The 27,723-nt window shown below is 36.0% G+C and overlaps 1 protein-coding gene across 1 annotated transcript in view; it reads left to right on the top strand.

Moving 5' to 3' along the window:
* The window catches only part of LOC127872056 (1-phosphatidylinositol 4,5-bisphosphate phosphodiesterase classes I and II-like), a 99,466-nt gene that overhangs the window by 25,866 nt on the left and 45,877 nt on the right, over nucleotides 1-27,723 (top strand). Inside the window, exons 3-5 of the mRNA XM_052415391.1 lie at nucleotides 7-75; nucleotides 9,387-9,527; nucleotides 22,664-22,797. Coding sequence (XP_052271351.1) covers nucleotides 7-75; nucleotides 9,387-9,527; nucleotides 22,664-22,797 — 344 coding nt within the window. The remainder of the gene's footprint in view (nucleotides 1-6; nucleotides 76-9,386; nucleotides 9,528-22,663; nucleotides 22,798-27,723) is intronic.

Raw genomic sequence — 27,723 nt, 5'->3', positions numbered from 1 at the left:
TTGCAGGACATGGATTGTCTGGATATTTCCTACATCAGAGACACTCGCACTGGCAAATATGCAAAAGTACCCAAGGTATGTCAAAGGGACCTAATTTGTAAAAAAAACAACATAATATTTAAGGGGCGTAATCCCCTCAAAAATATGTTTGTATATTTAAATACACTGTAACTTTAATATAACGCGGATGACGGGGTCCAAGCCACGCAACAGCGTTATAAACGAACAGCGTTATAAGTTTTGAGCTTATTTATTTAAGGGGGCTATAAAAACAGGTATAGTATAGCCTTTAATATAGGTCCTGTGTATTGTCATTCGCAAATACATGCATATAAACCGAATCGAACGATAACAGTATACATACCGCTGTGCACATTTATCCGATAATCCAATATAATTACAACATCACTTACGAAAAAATAATGTTAAACATTTATGACAAGAAATATGTTTACGAATTTCGTAAACAAATTCGTATGCCTACGCCATTTTTTCAGAAAAATTAGTACAGTGCATTATGGGACACAGCTTTCATTGGACGAGCGAATTTAAATTTAGATTGAATGCAATACGATACATGTACAAAGAGATGATTTATTGCGTCATACTCAGCATGTAAAAAACGTGCTTACCGTGGACTTTTTGTTGACGGGCAAAAATTTAAGTGCATCTCTGTTAACTATTACACTGTGTTAGCATGAAAATAAATCGTCAGGATTGTTTAATTTATTTTTCGTATACGTACTGAAACATTAAACACACACAACGATATTTTTATTTATCAAGCATTTGTAGCATATAATAAACGATAACACACTTATACAGCCATAGTTTATACAATGAAATACAATACACGATAAATACAAAACATAAACAGGTTATCGTTTTAAATAACTTTACTTTGATAATTATTCCGCTTGCACTTGCCTTATTGAAATTAGCGCACCGAACCGCTCTGAAAGGAAATACATGTAATAAACACGGACTCGTGAGTTTTCACACCTTTAGTGACATTACACAACAGATTAACACCAATTAGCTGTCGAGTGTCGTTTAACCTCTTATTGATTAAAATCAGTTAAACGGACGGATAAAAAAGCAATCAAGCTGTGATCGCCGGCTTCTTTGAATTTTCTGAGAATACATGAAGTTACATAACATGGATTTGAATCATAAATGGAAGGTTGGAGAAAAAAAACGGGATCCAAGGATCCCCCCGCGTTATATTGGACACAGCGTTATAACGGACCGCACTATATTGGAGTTACAGTGTAACTTATATGTATAAGTAGTTAGGTATTGCTATTATTATACCCCCATTACCATTGGTAATGGGGGCTATATAGGAGTCACTTGGTCGGTCTGTGGGTCAGTCTGTCGTTCTGTCCCGAAATGTCATCTGATCTTCACCAAACTTGGTCACAAGTTGTATCTAGATGATGTCTAGGTCAAGTTTGAATATGGGTCATGCTGGGTCAAAAACTAGGTTACGGGGTCACTTCTTGCGTTTTAAACAGAAAGTTTGTCCAGACCATAACTATGTCATTTATCGTTAGATTTTAAAATGGCTTGGTACATTTGTTCACCATCACAGGACGGTGTGTCATGCAAAAAATGTACGTCAATATCTCCAAGGTAAAGGTCACACTTGGAGTTCAAAGGTCAAATGCTTGTAAGGGCCATAACTTTGTCATTTATTATAAGATTTTAAAATAATTTGTCAAATTTGTTCACCATCATTTGACAGTGTGTCGCGCTGAAGAATAACGTCAAAATAACCAAGGTCATGGTCACACTTTGAGTTCAAAGATCAAAAATGGCTATAAATGAGCTTGTCCGGGCCAAAACTATGTTGTTCATTGTGAGGTTTCAAAAGCATTTGGCACATTTGTTTACCATCATTGGACGGTGTGTAGCGCGAAAGAATAACGTTGATTTCTGCAACATCAAGGTCACACTGTGAGTTCAAAGGTAAAAAATGGCCATATATGATCTTGTTCGGACCAAAACTATATCATTCATTGTGTGATTTTAAAATTACTCGGTACATTTGTTCACAACTATTGGATGATGTGTCATGCAAAAGAATTACGTTGATGTCTTGAAGGTCAAGGTCACTCTTGGAGTTCAAAAGTTAAAAATGGCCATAAATGAGCTTGTCCAGGCCATAACTATGGCGTTCATTGTGAGATTTTAAAATGACTCTGTACATTAATTTTTAAAAAGTTCACAGTCATTGGACGGCATGTCATGCAAAAGAATTCAAGAGTTCAAAGGTAAAAAATGGCCATAAATGATAATGGAATAATTCTTAAAAATCGCCATAAATTAGATTCTCTTGTTTTGTGTAGACAGCATGCAAAATAGTCTGTGTCAATGCGGCATGTGGAGGTATACGTCATGTCTGTGACAAAGCTCTAGTTTTGCATTGTCCTATATAATTAAAATTTTAAATTAATATTAGTCGAGTTGAAATAAATCACACTGATTAAAGCAACCATAACAAGTGTCATTTATGTGTTATTATGTATAAATATTAAATAAGTTGTATGTAATTTCCACTGTCCTGATAATAACATCACAGCATGCACCTTCTTAGGATTTTCATTATCCTTCCAAAAACAATTTTTATATAAATTTTAATCTTAGGGCTCCGGCTTGGGCTTTAGATGTTGACATTACGATACTGATTAAAGATCCAAACCATTATACTATGAGATGACTGTTCCATGATTTAACCCATTTATGCCGAGTGGACTCTCCCATCCTTCTAAATGGGATCAATTTATTTCCAAAATAAGGGATGTCTAGTATATTTATTTCTATTTTTAGAATATTTATTACAGAAATTTCTTTAAGCAAACAGCGCAGACCCTGATGAGACACCGTATCATGCGGCGTCTCATCTGGGTCTACGCTGTTTGCCAAGGCCTTTTTAGCTCACCTGAGCACGATCGCCTTTTGTCCGTCGTGCGTCGTCAACATTTTGCCTTATGAACACTCTAGAGGCCACATTTATTGTCTGATCTTAATGAAATTTGGTCAGAACATTTGTCCCATTGATACCTCGACTGAGTTCGAAACTGGGTCTGCTGGGTCAAAAACTTGGTCAAAAAAAAGAAAAACATTGTGAACACTGTAGAAGTCACATTTGATGCCCAATCTTCATGTAACTTTGTCAAAATGTTTGTCTAAATGATATATTGGTTGAGTTCTAAAATGTTTCCGGTCCGTTGAATAACATGGCCGCCAGGGGGCGGGGCAGTATTCCTTATAAGGCTATAGAGAAACCTTGTGAACACTCTAAAAGTCACAATTTTTGCCCAATCATCATGAATCTTGGTCAAAACATTGGTTTCATTGATATCTCGGATGAGTTCGAAAATGGTCCAGATCGGTGAAAAAACATGGCCGCCAGGGGTGGGGCAGTTTTCCTTATATGGCTATAGTAATACCTTGTTAACACTCTAGAGGCCACATTTATGGTCCAATCTTCATGAAATTTGGTCAGAAGAATTGTCTGTATGATATCTTGGATGAGTTCGAAAATGGTAACGTTTGCTTGAAAAACATGGCTGCCATGGGGTGGGGCATTTTTCCTTATATGGCTATATATGGCTATAGTAAAACCTTGTTAACACTCTAGAGGCCACATTTATTGTCCAATCTTCATTAAATTTGGTCAGAAGATTTGTCCTAATGATATCTTAGATGAGTTGGAAAATGGTTTGGGTTGCTTAAAAAACATGGCCACCAGGGGGCGGGGCATCTTTCCTAATATGGCTATATATCATGCTTTAGTAAAACCTTGTTAACACTCTATAGAGGCCACATTTATTGTCCGATCCAGTGTTCATTCTGGGCAGCGCCATTGCGTGATTCCCGCATCGAAATATTAATGGGCGCAATCTAAATGATATCAGTGGGCCATTGGGGCGCATACATAATATAATTGGCGCATTAAAAATTATATGAGTGGAGATTTGATTATAAAAAACAAAGCGACGGAATTGTATTGCGAATTCTAAACACTGGTCTGCTGAGTCGAAATGTAGGTGGAAAATAACCGTTGCTTGGCTACCGCGGGAGTACTGTGTTGAATCCTGCACTTCCATTGGTTGATAGATGTCACATGTCAGCAAACTGTGTATACATCATCAGAAAGTGTTGAAAACATTTGTCAACATATTTTGTTGCGATTTTCAAACGTTTTTAATAAAAAAAAAGTGTTTAAACATATCAAAGCATAAAGCAGGAAAGGAGAGCACCGAGAGACGAACTCTCCTACAATTTTTAAAAAACAAAAAAACAAGGGAAAGGGAAAGGACTTCTGATTAGGAAGGTGGATTGGAAAAACAGCAGATGCTTCGGTTGAAGCGAGTTGGCCTACATCGTCTGCTGGTTCAAGCGAACAAATGAAACCTTCGGAAAATGTAGATGATCATAAATTCCAGAAAGGTTGGTTAGAGAAGAGATTTATGTGGTTGTCGTACGATGCAGGCTGTCAAGCGGTCATACTTTTTCCTACTTTTTCCTACTATTTCCTACTTTTTCATCAGGATCCTACTTTTTCCTATTTTTTTACCAAATCTTCCTACTATTCCTACTTTTTCATTTTCAATGGAGATTTTTTTTTTTTAAGAGTTTATTTAGTAAACTTGCAGGATGAATGAATCTATGGCATGACTGTATCCCTGTTAATGTGCATTCATCTGGATGAGACCTGACAACCCATGCTGACTGTCTGCTAGCACCTCTTCAGGAGCATAAATATTTATTTCTTATGTAACTTTTAAAATTATTGACAAGTTTTTTTTTGAAGTAACAATAGTGCCTTGTTTACTTCCTTAGCATTTGTACACTGCAGACTTCACTACCTTACACAGTTCCCAGTGATGCAAGAGCTGAGGGAACCCATTGTTTATTCCAGTTTTATTTTGTTTCCATTGACAACAATTTGACCAAACCTTATGCATGTTTACATGATATTGCTGTTTGGAATGTAGAGATATAGAGATACATGTATTGTATGAGTGGTTATGTAATATGGAATTTATTACACAAGTTATTGGAAAAAAGATAAAACTGATGCTTTGCCGAGTTTTCATCATTTACAAATATAATGTAATAAATTCTGTATTACATGACAACGGATATGATGTTCTATTGATATCATAGGTACATCATGTTTAGTAATTAAAGATAAATGCACAGAGCCTAAATGCCCTGATACATTTTTATGCTCCCGGTAGGGAGGCATATTGCAGTTGTACTGTCAGTCCGTTTGTCTGTCTGTCTGTCTGTGTGTGTGTGTCCGTCCGAAAACTTTAATATGGGCCATAACTTTTGCAATATTGAAGATAGCAACTTGATATTTGGCATGCATGTGTATCTCATGAAGCTGCACATTTTGAGTGGTGAAAGGTGAATGTCATCCTTCAAGGTCAAAAGTTAAAAAATACAATCCAAGGGAAGTAATAAGCTTTAAAAGGGAGATAATTTCTAAACCTGCCAAATGATATATTGAAATTTTATTTCAAAGCTGCGCAATAGTATACATGATCTTTCAAAAACTAGCCTACCCTACGCAATAACATCCAGACCAAATAACAACAGAGAGAGCCCACGTTACCGCAAGCTATGGCACAAAACAGCAGAACTACACATGTATATAAACACCAATTCTAACACTATGTACTAATATGTCCTCCGCGAGGGACGTTAAACGGGGGTGCAGTGTATCGGTGCTATACACCGGGCACTTAAAAGAACCAGGGGCGCCTCTGGAATCGGGGCGTTTCCTGTATCCTGCTCGAACCCCCACTAACACCTCTCATGGGGCGGAGAGCACAACAACCACACTTGGGTAAATGAAAGCTAGAGCACAGGACATAATCTATAATACCATGAGTTTTACAAATTAACATCAAACATAAATAAATCATATGATATATCAACGGAGTTTTTAGATCATTTATTTACTTTACCTATCCAATTATAAAAGCAAATACAACATAACAGTAAAATTAATACATCCCAGCCTGATACACGGTCTGGATGTTTGGCAGGCGGGTGGGAAGGAACGATGGTGACTCTGGATAGGGCTTTGGATGGCTCCATGGTTGGTTCTCGACGGATTTGTTGTCGCGCGCAGCAAGTGGGTGGATGAGGGTGCTTGTCTCGAGGGTCTTCAGCGGTTGGGTGCTCGGACCGGGGCAGTATGCGGGCGCGGGGGGGCTCGGGCTCGCTCGGCGTGGGTGCGCCTGTGCGGGGCGGCGGGTTCTGCGATCTGGGAACTGCAACAATATACTACCCTTCACGACTGACCGACGACCGTAAATTACTGACAGACACCTCCTCTTCCGCTCCAGACAGATGCACAACAATCACATACCACACACTATACACAACCATACACATCACCACCAAGGAACCCGGAACGCACGGGCGTGGCGCTCTCATACGCGCCACCCGTAATGAGTGGGGGTGTGAGGGCGATACGTGTGTGTGTTCCGGGTCCTATGTACCGGGTGGTGTTGGGTTGTGGATCGCGTTGAGTGTCTTGTACATAAGTAATGTGCGGGACACTTGGCGGGATCCGCTTCTCAACACCACCTTTAGGTAGCTAGCACATTAAGGTCTCATTGGCCAACGTGCAACAAACTCTTTTAAAAATTAAAGTATTTGGCGAATACCCGGGAAACCGGGGTAAATTTGACCTACTTTGACTCTAAAATTAATTTTTTTCTCCTGAGAGGTCACAGGGGCAGGTCGGGCTACCGTAACCTCGTGAAGAGGCCAGTAGGACCTGTAAATAAACTCTGAAACACACACGGGCATTGTGTTTCGGACAAACACAATTCTTGTCTAATGATGCCATAGCTAGTGAGGTAACTTCAAGGTGTTAAAGCGAAGTATTAAAATTATTAAACGGCATTATTACACTCCCGCAAAGTCATCAATAATGTAAAAGCCATTATTTGAAACTGGAATAAACAATGTAGTGCAACTGTTTCATTGCCCAATCAATGCTGTCATAAAAGATGTCAGGTGATAAGGTCCTATCTCCAGTTGCATAATCTGCTCTGCAATGACCAGTCATTTTGAATGTAACTTAAGTCATTATAACTGCACCCTATTGTCAATTTAAAGGTTTCACAATGTAGCTGTAGCAGAGCATTTACACTGCTTTATATACTAGTATTAATCTTGTACAACAAGTTGGTGTATCACTTAATAAATTTGGTCTTCTGCTTAAGGATATAACATGCACAATATAATTACCATTTTTATATCGATACACAGAAGACCTCTAACCACTTATTTGATGATACACCAAAATGAACAGCATCTAATTACATGTATACTTCTTTATCAGGGTAGCTTTGCTTGAAACTTAATTATCATAGATACACTATAAGTGCTAAAATTCCTAGTGGGAAAACAAAGTTTAACCCTTCATGGATGGAGAAGTTGGACAATAGTGGAAAAACACTGGGATCATGGTGCAAGAGAGATACCGGCAATGAGTTTGCAAGATATTGTACTGTCTGAATGAAGTCCATCTTGTAGTAATTCTGGTGCTAATCAACTTATAAGTCATGCAGATGGATAAAAACACAAGGAAAACATGAAATACATGCATGATAATTCACAAAAGCGTTTGTTTGGAAGTGCCCAAAAGCCAAGCAGCTCTCAGGGTTGTGGGGATAAATCTATCTGTATGCAAGTACATCCATCACACAAGGAACAGGTACAAAAGGCTGAAATCTTCTGGGCCCTTAAGGTAGCTTCAAGTGGGTATCCATACAGAACATGTGATGGCACTCCTGCTCTGTTTCAAGCTATGTTTCCTGGACCTGTGTCTAAAAAATAAGTATTATGTATTCCTACTTTTGAGGAAAAAGTTCCTACTTTTTCCTACTTTTTTCCTACTTTTCTTGCAAAAGTAGTTCCTATTTTTTCCTACTTTTTGAAAAAAGGTCACTTGACAGCCATCGATGACAATTGTTTTTTAATGTTTTGTGACATTTGTAAAAAGCATAGTATAAGTAAAATTAACATGTTTGTTAACTGCTGTTCGAATTTTTGGACAAGTACTCTGAATAGACATGCAGCTGGTAGTGACCATAAATCCAATAATCAGGTGGCCCCTACAAAATCTTTAAATAGCCCACTAAATTTATGGCTGATGGGCCATTGGCCCACCAGCAATCTGGCCCAGATTGAACACTGCCGATCATCATGAAACTTGGTCAGATGATTTGTCCCAATGATATCTTGGATGAGTTCATAAATGGTTCCGGTTGGTGGAAAAACATGGCCGCCAAGGGGGCATGGCATTTTTCCTTATATAGCTATAGTTAAACCTTGTTAACACTCTAGAAGCCGTATTTATTGTACGATCATAATGAAACTTTGTCAGAAGATATGTCTTAATGATATTTTGGACAAGTTCGAAAAAGGTTCCAGTTGCTTGCAAAACATGGCCACCAGTGGGCGGGGCATTTTTCCTTATATGGACTTATGAATCTTCATGAAACTTTGTCAGTATATTTGTTTAAATGGTATCTTGGATGTGTATGAAAATGGTTCTGGTTTGTTGAAAAACGTGGCTGCCAGGGTGTTCACTACTCATGAAAGTTGGTAAGAACATTTTGTTCTAATGACATCTTGGGCTGCACAGAACAGGTCAGTTCCTTTGAATCTCAGGTGAGCGACTTTTGGCCTTTCAGGATCTCTTGTTTCTAGACGCTAGGCATAAATGGGTTAAACTGAATTTGATAGCACTTATCTAGCCTGCTTTGCCTCTTCGGATCGCTGTTGGTGGCTTCCCTGGAAGTAAAACAATTCTTGTCCGTGGTCTATGTTATGGTCATAGCATACATGCAAAAACTTTAGCTGATTGCCTAATTCATGTACATTGACTCCCATCACTATAAGTTTGAAGTGTTGCGACTAAGGTTTTATGTGACTTCTGTTTACTCACTACGAATAATATGCGGTTGCATAATGGATATTGTGTCCACCTAGCGATCAGAAGGTTCCATTAATTCTCTTAAGTCCTCAGGAATTCAGGTTCTTCCCAGGAAAAGGATAAAGGAGCGTCTCTGCTTTAGGCTTTCAAAGCAATCAGTATAAAATAAATATGAGCTGTGCTTTACAAAAATGGGGTTTAATTCTCAATACTTTCTGCCTAATGCTTAAACTGGATTTTTTATTAGAAGAGACTTCCTTTAAACTTAATGTACCATACCAATCAGACTGCCTCTTCCCTGAAGTGCTTGTGTGGACTGCACAAGCTAATCTAGAACGCTATTTTACGCACAAGTATTAAGCCTCGTTTTCCCAGGGTTTAAACAAAACATAATTTTGCTGTTTGACAGGACGGCAAACTGCGCGAGACCTGCCTGATTGGTCCGTCTGATGTGCCCCTGGAGGACAAGACAGTGACCATCGCCTACGGCAACGATATGGTCAACATAGAGTTCTACAACTTTGTGTGCGCTAGTCGAGAACTTGCAACGGTATGTGCATGGTAATGGCAAGTGAAGACTGAGTAAAGAGCAAATTTTATGAAGGGTTCGCGTAGATTTTGGCACTGCTCCTAGTAATTTGACCTTTCTCATCAAAGTCAACAGTTAAGAAAATATTTTATAAACAGATGGAAATTGTGTTCTAATGAAGTAAGATTATTGGAAATTTAAAGGTCGACATCATTTTTGATGCAGAGAAAGTAACAAAACTATAATTTTCATTTTTATTTCTTGAATTTATTACCAAAGATTTGAGATAAACATTAGACAAGCTGGGGATTCAATCAAATGTAAAGTATAATAATTGCAATAGGTTATGTAATACTTACATTTTGCAAATACACAAATGTATGTGACTGTGATGCCAAAAGGGTTAAGTTTGTTATGATTTTGATGGGTTTTGTCCCTAATTGGTGCAATTGTGAATATAACTGTTGCATGCCTCATTTGAGCTTTCAACTGCTACCTCAGTAGCAATCTTGTATAGTTATGACGTTGTGAAGCTTAGCTAATGACACTTTCAAGTTGCAGAGCAAAACTTGTTTGTGGCTTGTTGACCAATTTAACAATTTCAAATTCCTGACATTTAAAGAGACATTTACAGTATTTATGTATGTACTACTATTGAAGGTACTGCTTTTTGTACTCACAGTCCTCTACTTGATTCATTTGGCTCCTATTTTTAGTGCATGTAAATGGTACATTAACATATTGTACATTTGTGCATGAAAATAAAGTTAAACATAATCTTTAGCATGGATTTACATCAAAGCTTAATTTCAGGGTGCAAAGGAGTCATAGAAATGGACTTTGCATTGTGAAAAGGGGGTTAAATACATGTGCATAAAGTGTTGTCCCAGATTAACATGTCCAGTCCACAGAGGCTAATCAGGAAAAACACTTTCGACCTATACTGGAATTTTGCCAAGAAGAGACTTTCTTTAAACAGAAAATATCATAAAAGCAGACAGTTTAGTCCCTGATTAGCCTGTGCGGACTGCAATCTGGGACGACACTTTGCGCACATGCATATGACCCCTTTTTCACAGAGCACAGCCCATATTTTGGGGTCCAGTCAATACAAGTGGGGGTCCAATCCTTTTATATTAAACTGAACTTGTATACATTTGCAGAATTGTTTAGTGTTATCAGTAGGGTTACTTATTATACCCCCATTACCATTGGTAATGGAGGATATATAGGAGCCACTTTGTCGGTTTGTCTGTCAGTCTGTTGGGCCGTAAATGAGCTTGTCCAGGCCATAACTATATCGTTCATTATGAGATTTTAAAATCATTTGGCACATTTGTTCACCATAAATGGACGGTGTGTCGCACGAAAGAATTACGTCTATATCTCCAAGGTGAACGTCATACTTTGAGTTCAAAGGTAAAAAGTTGCCATAAATGAGCTTGTCCAGGTCATAACCATGTTGTTCATTGTGAGATTTTAAAATCATCTGGCACATTTGTTCACCATCATTGGACGGTGTGTTGTGCGAAAGAATTACATTGATATTTCCAAGGTCAAAGTCACACTTTGAGTTCAAAGGTAAAAAATGACCATAAATGAGCTTGTCCAGGACATAATTATGTTGTTCATTGTGTAATTGTTAAATCATTTGGCACATTTGTTTACCATCATTTGAAGGTGTGTCCTGCGAAAGAATTACGTCAAAATCTCCAAGGGCAAGGTCACACTTTGAGTTAAAAGGCCATAAATGAGCTTGTCCGGGCCATAACTATGTCGTTTCATTGTGAGATTTTAAAATCATTGGGCACATTTGTTTACCATTATTTTATGGTGTGTCATACGAAAGAATTACGTAGATATCTGCAACATCAAGGTCACACTCTGAGTTCAAAGGTCAAAAATGGCCATAAATGATCTTGTCCGGGCCATAACTATGTCATTCATTGTGAGATTTTAAAATTACTTTGTACATTTGTTCACAATCATTGGACGATGTGTCATGCGAAAGAATTGCGTCTATATCTCCAAGGTCAAGGTCACACTTGGAGTTCAAAAGTGAAATATGGCCATAAATGAGCTTGTCTGGGCCATAACTATGTCATTCATTTTTAGATTTTAAAATGACTCTGTACATTAACTTTGTTCACAGTCATTGGAGGGCGTGCCATGCGAAAAAATTCAATAGTTCAAAGGTCAAAATGGCCATAAATGATAATGGCATAATAATTCTTAAAATAGCCATAAATTAGATTCTCTTGTTTTGTGCAGACAGCATGCAAAATAGTCTGTGTAAATGCAGCACGTGGTGGTATATATGTCATGTCTGTGACAAAGCTCTTGTGAAATTTTCTGTAAACAATTCAACAAGAACATTTATTGAAACTGCATACTTTTTTTTTACATTATTTGAAATGTATAATTAAAAATAATCACAGGAGTCTTATACCAGTCATGTTACAATTTCTTTAGTCATATCAGAAACTTTAGTTTTTATCTGATTATTAATAATTGATTACTATGGAAATGTAAAATTCTTATATGTGTGTTTTTGTATAGCATAGTTACTGTGATCATGTGATCCACAAGTTGTACAGTGTGCACCCAAGTCAACCATTATCGGGTTGTGGGTATACATTTACATGAGTTCATAAAGCAATTGAGTTTTTAAACTATTGAAGTAAGACAAGTATTAAACACTTATTAGTGGCATTGTATATACAGGTTTATGACTGAAGCTTCCAATATTTGATGTACTTCTAATTAAAGATCTAGTTTGAAGCCATTCCTGCAGCATAATTGAATGGTGGATATTTTATTGATCAAAAAACATTTAATGGTATGTTATTATCTGCCATAAATTTTGTTTGGTATAACATTATTTGATCTTTAACTGCTTAGGCTTTTGACAATAGGTTGGTTTTCAAAATGTAACTGTTTTAGATAAATTTATTCATTAGGGATATAAATGAGATACATTTATGTTCAGTTGATTAAAAAAGATTTCACCAATCAAGATTGATAATAAAAGCCATGCACTTCTTAATCTAACATGTTACACAAATGTATGCATGAACCTGATAATGTCAAAGTGGAGTTGAACATGAAACTATTGAAATGTGAATGGACTTGTTCACAGTTTAGTGAAATGGCTTAAAAAAATGTCATAAATTAAAAAAGAATGTATCCATTATTTTCAAAGAAGCAAAATACCACGAGAGAAAATGTCTCAAATAAATGTCCATTTTTGAAAGTCATCTATTTAAACTGGAAATTAATGAAGTGTTTGTAATGTTTTTAATTGAGAATTTAGAAAAACTTGTCTTAGTGACAACATATTTTAAGGGCCTGCTTGGTGTAGAAGAAGCATGTGATCAAGTCTCAAACACATACAACAGTTCCATGCAAATTCCTGGTTATCAATATGTTTATATGTTTTATTTCACTTTAAACATTTAAAAAGGCATTCCCTATAACATTTAGAGTATAGAATCTGAAGGTGCTAGCCTTTGGTAAACTTAGCTTGATACTTTTAGGTATGCAAGACTTCTTGAATGGATCCAGCTTGGCATAAGCAGAGTTTTATCTTGGTTAAAATGACAATTTTGTTTTATAAATCCATACATTAAGTCTGATTGTTTTTAGCTCACCTGAGCACTACGTGCTCATGGTGAGCTTTTGTGATCGCATTTTGTCCGTCGTGCGTCGTCCGTTGTCAACATTTTGCCTTGTGAACACTCTAGAGGCCACATTTATTGTCTGATCTTCATGAAATTTGGTCAGAACATTTGTCCCATTGATACCTCGACTTAGTTCGAAACTGGGTCATGCTGGGTCAAAAACTAGGTCACTAGGTCAAAGAAAAGAAAAACCTTGGGTACACTGTAGAACTGTCACATTTGATGCCCAATCTTTATGTAACTTTGTCAAAATGTTTGTCTAAATGATATGTTGGTTGAGTTCAAAAATGGTTCCGGTCCGTTGAAAAACATGGCCGCCAGGGGGCGGGGCAGTTTTCTTTATATGGCTATAGAGAAACCTTGTGAACACTCCAGAAGTCACAATTTTCGCCCAATCATCATGAAACTTGGTCAAAACACTGGTTTCATTGATATCTCGGACGAGTTCGAAAATAGTCCAGATCGGTGAAAAAACATGGCCCCCAGGGGGCAGGGCAGTTTTCCTTATTAACTATAGTAAAACCTTGTTAACAATCTAGAGGCCACATTTATTGTCCGACCTTCATGAAATTTGGTTGGAAGATTGGACTCAATTATATCTTGGATGAGTTCGAAATGGTTATGTTTGCTTAAAAAACATGGCTGCCAAGGGGCGGGGCATTTTTCCTTATATGGCTATATATGGCTATAGTAAAACCTTGTGAACACTCTAGAGGCCACATTTATTGTCCAATCTTCATGAAATTTGGTCAGAAGATTGGTCTCAATGATATCTTGAATGAGTTCGAAAATGCTTATGTTTGCTTGAAAAACATGGCTGCAAAGCGGCGGGGCATTTTTCCTTATATGGCTTTATATATGGCTATAGTAAAATCTTGTTAACACTCTAGAGGCCACATTTATTGTCTGATCTTAATGAAACTTGGTCAGAAGATTCACCCCAATAATATCTTGGACAAGTTAAAAAATGATGCTGATTGGTTGAAAAACATGGCTGCCAGGGGGCGGGGCATTTTTCCGTATATGGCTTTAGTAAAAACTTGTTAACACTCGAGAGGCCACATTTATTTTCCGATCTTCATGAAGCTTGGTCAGAAGATTCATCCTAATGATATCTTGGATGAGTTCGAAAATGGTTTCAATTGCTTAAAAAACATGGCCACCAGGGGGCGGGGCATTTTTCGTAATATGGCTATATATCATGCTTTTGTAAAACCTTGTTAACACTCTAGAAGCCACATTTATTGTCCGATCATCATGAAACTTGGTCAGATGATTTGTCCCAATCATATCTTGGATGAGTTCGAAAATGGTTCCGGTTGGTGGAAAAACATGGCTGCCAAGTGGGCGTGGCATTTTTCCTTATAAAGCTATAGTTAAACCGTGTTAACACTCTAGAAGCCATATTTATTGTACGATCATCATGAAACTTTGTCAGAAGATTTGTCCCAATGATATTTTGGACAAGTTCGAAAGTGGTTCCAGTTGCTTGAAAAACATGGCCACCAGTGGGCAGGGCATTTTTCCTTATATGGACTTGGTAAGTTGGTAAGAACATATTGTTCTAATGACATCTTGGGCTGCACAGAACAGGTCAGTTCCTTTGAATCTCAGGTGAGCGACCTTGGGCCTTTCAGGCCCTCTTGTTTTGTCTTTCCTTAATTGTTGTCCCATGGCATAGAGTTGTTCTGCTCGCATATATTACTAAATAATCTTCTGTTGTTTGATTACTTTTTCTGGATGTTGCATTTTTCACACTAAAAAGACCTAATTGTATATAAACACATCTGTAAGTTGTATTGCTCACACTTAAATAGACAATATATCAACCTGTTGAAGCTTCAATTAGTTAAGAAACGGTGTGTAACTGTCGTGAGCTTGATTTAGTTTATGTTGTTAAATGATAGGCTCTCTGTTACTGTACTATGTGTATTTTACTATTGATTGCAAATGAATTATATATTAGCCTCACTCTAGGACAATCCTCTTAATGCATGGGCATAAAGTATCGTCCTAGATTAGCCTATGCATTTGGCACAGGCTAATCAGGGACAACAATTTCTGCCTAAATTGGATTTTTGTTAAGACGAGACTTCCTTTACACAAATCATTCCATTAAAGCGGGAAATGTTCTCACTCATTAGGCTGTAATAATAATAAACAATGTACATGTATGATGTTACAAAATGTGTCAGCTCTCATATCAGATGCTTTTGCACATTGAAAACTTGTCTTGTATTAAAAAACATGAGGGTTCGTGCAAAATATTATTTCCTGATGTTGTTCACGTCATTTTACCTAAGAAACGCGGTACAGTTGGTCAGTGAAAGAGCCAATGAAAACGCTCACTATGTTTTATCAAACATGTGTAAGATAAGATTAGTTGTGATAATTTTTGTTGTATTACATGGGAAACAAGGTGCAGCATGTGATATCAAATTTTACCTTTACAATACAGTATGTTATTACCCCCGAATCCTTCTAATAACTGTAAATTACAGAACAATTGAGTTGTGTTCTGAGAAAACTTGGCATAATGCATGTGCATAAAGTGTTGCCCCAGATAAGCCTGTGCAATCTGCACAGGCTAATCAGGGACAACACTTACCGCTTTTATGACAGTTTTCGTTGAAATGAAGTCTCTTTTTAGCAAAAATCCAATTAAGAAAGAAAGTGTCTTCCCTGATAAGCCTGTGCGGACTGCAAAGGCTGATCTGGGACGACACTTTACACACATGCATTATGCCCAGTTTTCTCAGAATGCGACTCAATTTATAGTTATTTATAGCTTTAACACATTGATTTGAGCCTGGTTTGGAGAAAACTGAGCCTTTTTTTTCGGTGTCATCCCTGATTTGCATTTGCAGCCCGCACAGGCTAATCATTGACGACACTTTTTGCCTTAATTTGATTTTAGTACTGAAGAGACTTCCTTAAATAAAAAATACCATAAATACCATGAAAAATGAAATGTGTCCCCCTGATAAGTGTGTGTCGACTGCACAGGCTAATCTTGGCTAACCCTTTTGGCCCCTGCTTTAAGCCCAGTTATCCAAAAGAGAGGCTCTATTTATATGTTGTTTACTTTTAGCTTACACACATTTATTTTAGCCTTTGGTGGCTATAGGTGTATATTTATCACTGACACTATTATATTTCTTCCCTCAGGAATTGGCCAAGGTAACAGCTGCTAGTTACAGTTACTATGAAGGAGCACTGCTAATACACCCATACTTGTTATGCTTGTACCCCAATATTTAACCCATTTATGCCTAGTGGACTCTCCCATCCTTCTAAATTAGATCAATTTATTTCCAAAATTAGGGATGTCTAGTATATTTATTTCTATATTTAGAATATTTCTTACAGAAATTCCTTTCAGCAAACAGCGCAGATCCTGATGAGATGCCGCATCATGCCATCTGGGTCTACGCTGTTTGCCAAGGCCTTTTTTCTAGACGCTAGGCATAAATTTGTGAAAAAGCAAAAACACTCTCTAACTCTTGTTCCTTATATTGCATTTGATACTCTTTTGGTCAGCATGTGATTATTGGCACCATTATATTATAAGATAGCAGTAAATTTCCTCTTAATTGTGCCTTCAGGGTGTTTGGAATGTTTTTGTGAAGAATATGCTAATGCTAACTGTGTCTTACAATCAAACGTGTAAGTCAAATGCTGACATAATAAATTAGCATATACTTTTTCTTGTCATATTCTGGTAGCTTGTGTAAATCTGTAAAATTGATGGAGTTTTGCAGAAGACTTGCTTCATACTTCTTTCTATTAGTACCATGTACATTTTCAGTATCCAACATATATTTACATGTGGTTTTCTATGATTATCCCTATTTAGATATAACATTTGTATGTTATTATTGACTTGTACTGTTTTTGACCAGAAAGATAATCTGTATAACCAGAAAATGCTCGCAGTTAGTTAGATGTATAGAAATGATGCTGTCAAAATGCAATGTTTATTGATTGTTTTACTTATTCAGCCCATAGTTGCATGCTGTCCCAAAAACTGTTCACTGAGCCTTACAGAAAGTTAAAAATAACATACCTATAGTACATTTATGAACAAATGAGTCGCGTTCTGAGAAAACTGGGCATAATGAACAGGCTAATCAGGGACGACACTTTCCACTTAAACTAGATTTTCGGTAAAAAGGGACTTCCTTTAAACGAAAAATACCATTAAAGCGGAAAGTGTCACCCCTGATTGGCCTGTGCGGACTGCACAGGCTAATCGAGGAAGACACTTTACGCACATGCATTTTGCCCAATTGTCACAGAACAAGACACAAATGGTTTGGTTTTGCATTTTTGATGATCCTAGTTGGAGTCATTCTTATTTAACATCCTACCACAAGTATAAATGCTAAGCACGAGGCTGTTAGATTTGTTAATTTCATTAATTCTACTTGTTTTCCTTCAATCTTTCCATCCCCTTTTACGTAAAGTACATATCCATAATAAATTTCAATGTGTAGTGACCTAAAGTTTTTTTCATAATTTAAGTGTTTTAATATTATATTAAAATGTGTCCATAATTTAAATTTAGTCATGATCTAAATTTAGTCATAATTTAAATTTAGTCATAATTTACATTCGTCTTAAGTTTTCCACCTTCTTATGGCCATTTAGATTTAATTTTACTGGCTGAAGGCCATTTTGGCAAGTGAAGTTTATTTAACAATATTGGACTTATTTTCTTGACATGCTATACTAATTACATACAGTTCATCTTCATGATGAGAAAAACTGCGTTCAAAACAGCAAGCCAACTGGCAGCCTTATTGGATTAGTCTGTTGATCTAAATTCCTCTTTCATTTCCAATTGCATTGAATGATGTTAAAAAACTGTGTCCAAACTTTATGTAGACCTTTATAAGATAACATAACTCTAAAAAAAAAGCTATGACTCAAAGTTCAGCACATATAATGCCAAATCTCTTGTTACATCTGTGTCAAAACAGTGCTTTGGGGTATTTGTCACCTTCAGTGATAGCTCTAGTAAAATATTGGGTCTATACAAATGTCAATATTGTCACATTATTGTCCATCAGCAGCTAAAAATGTCAAGGTCACAGTTTAAAGGGCATTGTTCACAGATTTTCAAAATGACAGTTTTCTAACTTTTTGTCAAAAATGTATAAGTAAAAGAGCTTTGTACATCAGTGAACAAAATAACACTTATGATTTACACTAGTAATGAAAACAAAGTTTTGTTTATGAAAAATCATCATTTGAAATATGTAATATTACATTAATAACTAAAATGAAACAATTGAATCATATTTTAATATTTAGGGATCAGTTATTTAAAGAATCCAATGTGTCCCAACATATAACAGTCCAGATAGCCGAGTGGTTAAGGTTATAGCCTTTTAATGTAAAGGGCAATGGTTGGAGCCCTAATGTAGACATATTTTTTTCTTTATTTTTTTTCTTAACTTATAGTCTTGTTATTGTAATGGAGCTGTATAGATTTTAATGCAAATAGTTCAGTTAGGTGGTTTGACAGTCATGTCATTTATTAACTGTAACATTTATTATAACATTTTTATGTTTTGAGGTTTAGACAAAGGGCACTACAATTCACTTTGGGTATTAATGTATTATCTCTGATTGTGGTTAGATAGAAACTATTATGAAATGATATACTGGAGACTTAGTGTCCGGAAATAATTTCATTCCCTCATTTGTACCTAATTTCCACTTATATAATGATTTTGCCATTTGTAAATCCCATTGGAATTTTGGTAGCTTTTATAGATACTAATAGCTGTAAATGATGTGGCTGTGAAAGAACCTTCGAACAAACGCAAACAATAATATTTATCTTGACAGTAAAAGCTCTTGTTTCAACTGATGCTGTATAATGCAGTATAATAAACAAAATATGTGTTTCCGAAAGTAGTAAAAACGTGAATTCATTTTACAGAATTATTATTATTGGTAATTTTTTTTTTATTTACAAGATAGAACAAAGAATAATATATTTTTTGTATAAATTAAACTTAAAAAGAGGAAAGCGCCGTAAAAATCAACTATTTAGATAAAAATTAAAGGCATTTCACAATTGTAAAGAATATTATGACATTTTAGAAAGTTTTAAATTGCACTTAGCGTAGCCATTAAATAAGATGTTCATTTAAAGTCCAAGAAAACAAAACATTATTAAAAAGGTACCTTTTATAGCCGCAGTAATGAATTGTAGAATACAGCTATGCTGATTCTCTTCAAGAATAGGCAGTATCACAAATTAAACGAGAGCGCCGATGGCGCTGAAAGCATAGTTGCAAGATACAGGGAAGTTGCTGCTGAAGTAAATGTTTAGGTCAAAATATACTAAATAGTTTCCTTATATGTTTCGATGTAAAAGCGACAACTTTGAGCGAAAATAAATACAACATTTTGCACATAGAGACCCCCATAACCATACCTTTTCTTGACGGGCATTCTTAGCTGAATCGATTTAAGCAATAAAAAAGATTTGTCATGTTCAAACCAAAAACAAATTCGACTCAAATCAAAATCGACTGTTTTTTGCGCCTTTTTCGGCCGTTTTCTAGTGGATTGTAACCTTTTGCAGTGCCATTTTTTACTTTCATCTCCAACTTTATCCTATTTCAGGGATTAAGTAGTGAACACCTATGCTTACCCTATCAATATCTCCAAACGATAAAACCAGAACAAAGTGTATAACATGCCTTCGAGGAAAATATGATGATTTGTTTAGAAAGTACAGCCCTTCATGACTCGATTATTTAGTATATTGTAGCCTTAACGATTGCTGACATCACGAGTCGCCCCCCTTGTTAACAAAATGCTCTATTTTTAGAAACGGGAATTCCAAATAGTGACGAATGTGAATGGTTACAAAATGACATAACTATGAAAATAAATACGTAGAATTACATTATTTCACGCATACCATTATGCAACCATCCGTTTTCTTTTCCGACTTGATACATTTACAGCTTTCCATTTAATATTTTACAGACACAGCACTCGTCCAGAATTCGCGCGAATCCATTAAATCCGATGCCACATTTAAACCGTTAACTCTACTCGTAACGTAAATTTCTGGCTCAAAGTAAATCATTTTAACTTCAATTAACACATCTCTATTACTTTTAAACTCTACTTCATCAAATCCATAGAAAGGCACGTCAGAATCCATGTCATAAATCAGAAAACATTCATCGTACTCCGCCATTTTTTACACATTTTCAAAGAATAAAAGTGCTTTATGCCCCACTTCCTGCTGAGAATATGTTTTAATTTCTATTTATAATTAACCGATGAAATGTTACATATACTTTAACCAGGGCCTTATTAATTCAGTTATGTAAACATTTGACCTCTCACAGAACAGTAAACGAAGGAAATAGAAATTGGGATCCCATATAAATTAGGTGTGAGGTCACTATCAACAAGAACAGAATTGTTTTACGAACGAAATTTGTTTTAGGTTATAAGAAGATTTTTTGACATAAAACGGTCTTAGAAAAATTCACTAAAAAAGGTGTCAGCAATATTCTTGGAAGAAAACGTTAGAAAAACGTTTCCAAAAAAAAAATTGTAAGAATTACCATATGCTAAATTAAATAGATATTTCGTCTGATTTGTGATCAGGTAAGGCTTCATAAACGGTAACCGACCGATGTGGATTTTCAAAATGTGGTATATACCTTAAGCATAGGTGCAAGCACCTATGCTAAAAATCAAAAGTTGGGATAGCTCTGACATTTCTGATCTTGGAATTATTTTTGTGCCCCTGGGTTTGTACTGGTGCCAAGAGTCATATAGCAATTTGCCTGTCCATTATTGCATCCTTCTATCAATCAGTCTTTACCAGAGTAACACATTTTTCATATACCATCAATAATCCTTCCTAAGATGGATTGATACTTGCATGGTTGATTTCTTAACACACCAACGTCACTTGACTTCATTTGACCTTGACCTTGAACCAATTTTTGGAGTAAGACTGATTTTAGGGTTACCCAAAATAAATTGTTGGGTCTAACCTCAAACCGCTTACTACAAAGCTTTGATGCAGTATTAATGTTATCTATGAACACTTTCAACACAACTTCATCACCTGACCTCACTTTGACTTTGACATTCAGCTACTTTTTAACTTAATCTAATACAAAAGTCTCGCTTAACCCAAATGAGAGTTATATAAACATCAGTACTGCCTTCTAAAAAAGTTTGATAATTCCATCCAAAACTGAGCACATTCACATCACCAGACTTCATCTGTCCTTGACATTGACCTATCTTTGGACTCAGACTTATTCAAATGCTTCAATGAATGCATACTGACAAGGCAGCCAACGAGGGTATCCGTGTTTATAGAATGCTGCATCTTGTCTTTGTTTTGATCACAGATTTAAATTGTGTCTTGTTCTGAGAAAACTTAGCTTAATGCATGTGCGTAAAGTGTGGTCCCAGATTAGCCTCTGCAGTCCGCACAGGGACGACACTTTCCGCTTAAACTAGATTTTTCGGTAAAAACGGACTTCCTTTAAATGCAAAATACCATTAAAGCGGAAAGTGTTGTCACTGATTAGCCTGTGCGGACTGCACAGACTAATCTGGTATGACACTTTACCCACATGTATTTTGCCATGTTTTCTCAGAACGCTACACAATTGTCCAGATAGCTAGTCCTTAAATTGTCTTGACTGTGTCCTGGCAATGTTTGTATTGTTTTCCCTGGGTTAGTTTTCAGAATAGCTTTGTTATGGGATTGTTTTGATAACATACATTAACTAAGTGTTAATTCCTTGAATATAACTTGCACTAAGTTTGAAGTTTGAGGTGTTGTATTGTAACACTGTGCATTTAATTTTTGCATAACAAAACAATTTCAGCATTTATATTATCTACATATTTATACATATATTGATGTATATTCAAATAGGCCACTGAATTGATACTGACAAGGCTTTGAGAAAAATGTTAAAATTTACTGTGTATCATAAAGAAAATATATTTTTAAAAGTTGAAACTGTTTATACATGTATTAAAATGTCAATCACTGATGTATTTTTTTTGTATTATAGAGGTACATTGAAAGTAGCTTGACAACACTTCAAGATAATTAGGTACACCGTCCTACTTTTAGCTTACCTGAACACAGAATATTTTGTTTGCTTTTGTTTTGTAGAGCCGATTGCAGTTTAAATGAGTCTCGTTTTGGAAAAACTGGGCTTAATGCACGTGTGTAAAGTGGCGTCCCAAATGAGTCTGCACAGGCTAATCAAGGAAGATACTTTCAGCTTTTTTGACATTTCTCCTTTTAAGGAAGTCTAAAATTCAGTGTAGGCGGAAAGTGTCGTCCCAAATAAGCCTGTGCAGACAGACACCTGCATTAAGCCCCAATTTCCCAGAATGAGCCTCCTATGCGTGATTCTTTGTGAATAAATGAGTTTGGAATGTTTTTACTCATTACAGTTTCTGTGTGAAGAACTCTTAAAGTATGCAAACAACCTTCTGGCCCTCAATGGGAGCTGCCTCACGTTTCTAGAGAAGGCTCACACACGGCTTACCCATGTCCTTGATGTCAACGGGAAAATACCAGTCAAAAAGTGAGTCTTGTACAAATTTGTGTGCATCCAAGATTATTGTACTTTCAAGGCCAGAAGGTGTCGGCAGAACCTGTGCAAAGAATTCTGATTTCTGCTATTTTTTTAAGGGACAAAATTAATCAGTATAATATCATTGAAATATTTAGTTTTTGTCAAGTTCATCGTGATATATTAATATAAATTGGTGACACACATTCTACAACGTTGTTTAGCCCTTTCCTGCTAAGAAGCAAAATGAAGAAGGCTATATGCAACCAACATAAAACCAGAACAGCTTGCAAGTTACTCGCAGACTGTTAAAGTTTTATGGTGTTTGCTACTCACCAGTGTTTTAGGGTTGAAAATGAAGCCTTTATAACTTGAATCTATGAAAAGGTCTTTGATTTGCTTAGGGACTACAAACACGTCAAAATGCTTATTTGAGCATTTTAAAATAATGTCAAGACTGCATTCTGGTCCAGAGATTGATCTGTATATAGTAGACCATTACTGTGCAGCCATTGTTGCATATTGGCAATCAATATGGAAAAAGTGTTCTGTCATACATGTAAGAATGGGTGGGATCCTATCTGTTACTATAGCTTTTTGTAATTACTGGGGCTGTGAACTGGAATCCAGTTGCATGTAATTCAATGTGTATCATGAGAGCCAGGCAGGTAGAAAGTTGCATTGAATGTTCTTACAACCCATGTTTCTTGCTACTATGTTAATACAGCTGGACTCTTAGCTGTTGTGATAACTATCAGGCTAGAACATGTATTTGATATCACATTATAGTAAATATTGTGGTATACATGACACCTAGCAATACATCTTCATAATATCTCTTACAGAAATCTTGTGCTGATAGCTGTTGAACAGATTTTGTTCAAAATACTCATAGTTATATGTTGGTACTGGTTGAGGTACTCCAATTACATGTCATCGATGGATAATTGTTAAAATACTCAATGGAATCTGGTTGAAATACTTCTGTCATTCTACAGGAACTGATTCTAATCCTCTGATTTATATTTGTTATCCGTGAACATGCTTTGTGACTACCACCCCTGTTTTGCAGTCTTTCCCCCTGTTTTGCAGTCTTTCCCAAAAAGATTTTTGTTTAAAAGATTAGGCTACTCTGAACAATTCTTTGTTTCCCATTCCAATCACTGTTAACCCATTTATGCCTAGTGGACTCTCCCATTCTTCTAAATTGGATAAATTTATTTCCAAAATTAGGTATGTCTAAGATCTTTTTAGCCGGATTTTTTTCGAAAAAATCTCGGCTTATAGATTGATGTTGTCGGGCGGGCGGGCGGGCGGGGTGGCGGCGTGCTCGAAAATGTTAAAGTTCTTATTTCATGGTATAACTTTGGTATGCTTGGACCTAGAGTCTTCAAACTTGACATGAAGGTTGGCCAGGATTAACAGATGACCACTGGTCATTTCAAGGTCATTCATTTGAAGGTCAAGGTCACTGTGACCTTCAATATAAAAAATGTTAAAGTTGTTATAACTTTGGTATGCTTGGACCTAGAGTCTTGAAACTTGACATGAAGGTTGGCCATAACTAGTTAGTAACCACTGGTCATTTCAAGGTCATTCATTTGAAGGTCAAGGTCACTGTGACCTTGAATGTAAAAATGTTAAAGTTCTTATTTCATGGTATAACTTTGGTATGCTTGGACCTAGAGTCTTCAAACTTGACATGAAGGTTGGCCAGGATTAACAGATGACCACTGGTCATTTCAAGGTCATTCATTTGAAGGTGAAGGTCACTGTGACCTTCAATATAAAAATGTTAAAGTTGTTATAACTTTGGTATGCTTGGACCTAGAGTCTTGAAACTTGACATGAAGGTTGGCCAGAACTAGTAAGTAACCACTGGACATTTCAAGGTCATTCATTTGAAGGTCAAGGTCACTGTGACCTTGAATGTAAAAATGTTAAAGTTGTTATAACTTTGATATGCTTGGACCTAGAGTCTTGAAACTTGACATGAAGGTTGGCCAGAACTAGTAAGTAACCACTGGACATTTCAAGGTCATTCATTTGAAGGTCAAGGTCACTGTGACCTTGAATGTAAAAATGTTAAAGTTCTTATTTCATGTTATAACTTTGGTATGCTTGTACCTAGAGTCTTCAAACTTGAAATAAAGATTGGCCAGTACTAGAAGATGACCACTGGTCATTTCAATGTCATTCATTTGAAGGTCAAGGTCACTGTGACCTTAAATGTTAAAATGTTAAAATTGTTATAACTTTGGTATGCTTGGACATAGAGTCTTCAAACTTGACATGAAGGTTTGCAAGCACACTTAGATGACCACTGGTCATTTCAAGGTCATTCATTCTAAGGTCAAGGTCACTGCTAGAACTGGTGTGATAGAAACCTTTTGGAGTGATCATAAGGCTGTCTGGATTTCTGTGTAGGTATGTGAAAGCAAAACAATAAATAGTATTATTTCATCTAAGTTTATTTTCTTACATTTGATAATGAAATTGATGGAAACTTCAAACAATATGTTACTAATTTGCTAATAAAAAAATTGAGATCAAACTTTCCTAATTGTCAATTCAAGTTCATATTTGTGACCTTAAATGTTATTGTTGTTCATGTATATGCATGCATTCAAAACATAACACAAGGTTTGCTCATGCCTTGAAAAGTACTTACATTTCATTTTGACCTTTGAACAATATTTCAGTAATTTAAGTATTGCATTGACAAAAACACGAAAGGTACTTTCCTGTCATTTAAATCAAAAATCCGGCTTCAATGCGGTCATCTCCGACCGCGGAACTCTTGTTCTATATTTAGAATATTTCGTACAGAAATTCCTTTAAAAAAGGCCTTGACAAACAGCGCAGACCCAGATGAGACGCTGCATGATGCGGTGTCTCATCAGGTTCTGCGCTGTTTGTCAAGGCCTTTTTTTCTAGACGCTAGGCATAAATGGGTTAATCTTTGTTAACTCCCCAGAGCAGGGAGTGGGTGAATCTTTATGAAACTTGGTGCGATTGTTTATCTTGACAACACCTTAGATACAGTTTTTCTAGGCGTAGTTTGAATCTTAGGGTCTTTTATATAATGTTAAAAAAGAAGCTCACTTATTAAAATAAAATAGAAAAACAAAGTTTCCACTTGAGACGTTTCATGTATGATTCAATCATAATGAAATTTGGTCAGAATGTTTGTATTGGAAATATCTAGGCCAAGTTCAAATATGGGTTATGTTTTAAAAAAACAACACTTTTTAAAATCTGTTGCTATTCTAGACCTTATTACCATATTTCATATGCGTTCTTGATGAAACTTGGTTATTATTACAACACTAGGATATGACCCTGTACGGAGGTCATGAACTGTAATAAACTAGAAAACTAGATCATATTGAAAAAACAACAACACAAAAATGTCTTCTTGAATTTTGTATACCAGACCAGACTTGGTCGCTTTGCTGCATTAGGTAACAAAAGCATTTTATTTAGGTTATCAATATTCGCTATGACTTGTTTCATTTTAAGCACTATAACAATGCTTCAGTTTTCTTATTATTAAATTCCCATCAAATGATTTGCATGAACAATTATCTGGAGCTGTGCTATTATATATTATCATATATTATGTAAAGTAAGAATTTAAACCTCATTATGAAGCTAACAAAAAAATGCCTCATTTCACCATTTTTATTGGCTGTCAATTATAATAGTCTTCTTCAAGTATTAACTAAACTAGTGACATTGATCGCTTATTTTCGCTATTTTTATGCCTCGGTAGGGTGGCATATAGCAGTTGAACTGTCCGTCAGTCTGTCCGTCTGTCTGTCAGTCAGTCTGTCCATCCGTCCGAAAACTTTAACATTCCCCATAACTTTTGCAATATATTCAAGATAGCAACTTGATATTTGGCATGCATGTGTATCTCATGGAGCTGCACATTTCAAGTGGTGTAAGGTCAAGGTCAAGGGCATCCTTCAAGGTCAAAGGTCAAATATATTGCTTCAAAGCGGCGCAGTAGGGGGCATTGTGTTTCTGACAAACACATCTCTTGTTATACTTCTGTATGTTGACATAATTCATCAGCAATTGTTTTGGTTTTTAGCGTTGTGTACCCTTAATAAACTCCTGCATTATATTTCAATGTGGGCTGATGTAGGAATTTATAGTTGAGTTTATTTGAGTTAATACAGCCTCATTAGGCTCAGCCCATTTTGTTTTCCTGTAAAATTGCCATTTTTCAGGGGAAATAATCAGTTTACATTATACTTTGTGTTGTATTGATCAATTGCTGTTCAAAAAACAGGATACTTTACTGGTACAGGAAATATGAGACAAAAAGCTGATATAATTAATAACCTTTGTACTGCATAATATTCTGTAGTAAATGTCAAACTCTTTATGAGATCATTCTCATAATAGTAGTTCCTTCATCTTGAAAATGAATTATCAGATAACCCTGATTATAACCATTTGAATGCATATTAAATCTAACAATATTTTCTTTTTTATTTCCAATGTGTTATGTTTTTATTAGGGATGTCAACGAATATCCGAATATCCGAATATTCGGTCCGGGACCGAATATTCGGATACTGTTTTCCGAATCGAATATTCGGAAGAAAAAATAAAAAATCGAGTAATTTCAAAGACTTTGTATTCGTAAAATTTGCTTCAAACATTGTCAAAAGAGTTGTTCATCGTGTTATAATGTTTATTCCGGTAGGCGCGTTAATGCGTCGCTATGGTGATGACAGTATACCGGTCATAAATCTCGCTAACAAAGCCAGACACTTTGTGTCAAAATTATGATAGGTGCAAATCGCGTCGACAATCAAAACACCGACATGCACTTGATCCAATGATTCGAATAACATTTAAAATTATCAAAGATTAAATGAGTAAAGGAAAAGTCAACTTTGTGTAAAAACAAATAAGACCGTA

This window comes from Dreissena polymorpha, chromosome 3 (genome assembly GCF_020536995.1).
Source record: "Dreissena polymorpha isolate Duluth1 chromosome 3, UMN_Dpol_1.0, whole genome shotgun sequence".
NCBI lineage: Eukaryota > Metazoa > Mollusca > Bivalvia > Myida > Dreissenidae > Dreissena > Dreissena polymorpha.
The sequence above is the reverse complement of the archived record's forward strand: the minus strand, read 5'-3'. Positions and strand labels throughout refer to the sequence as shown.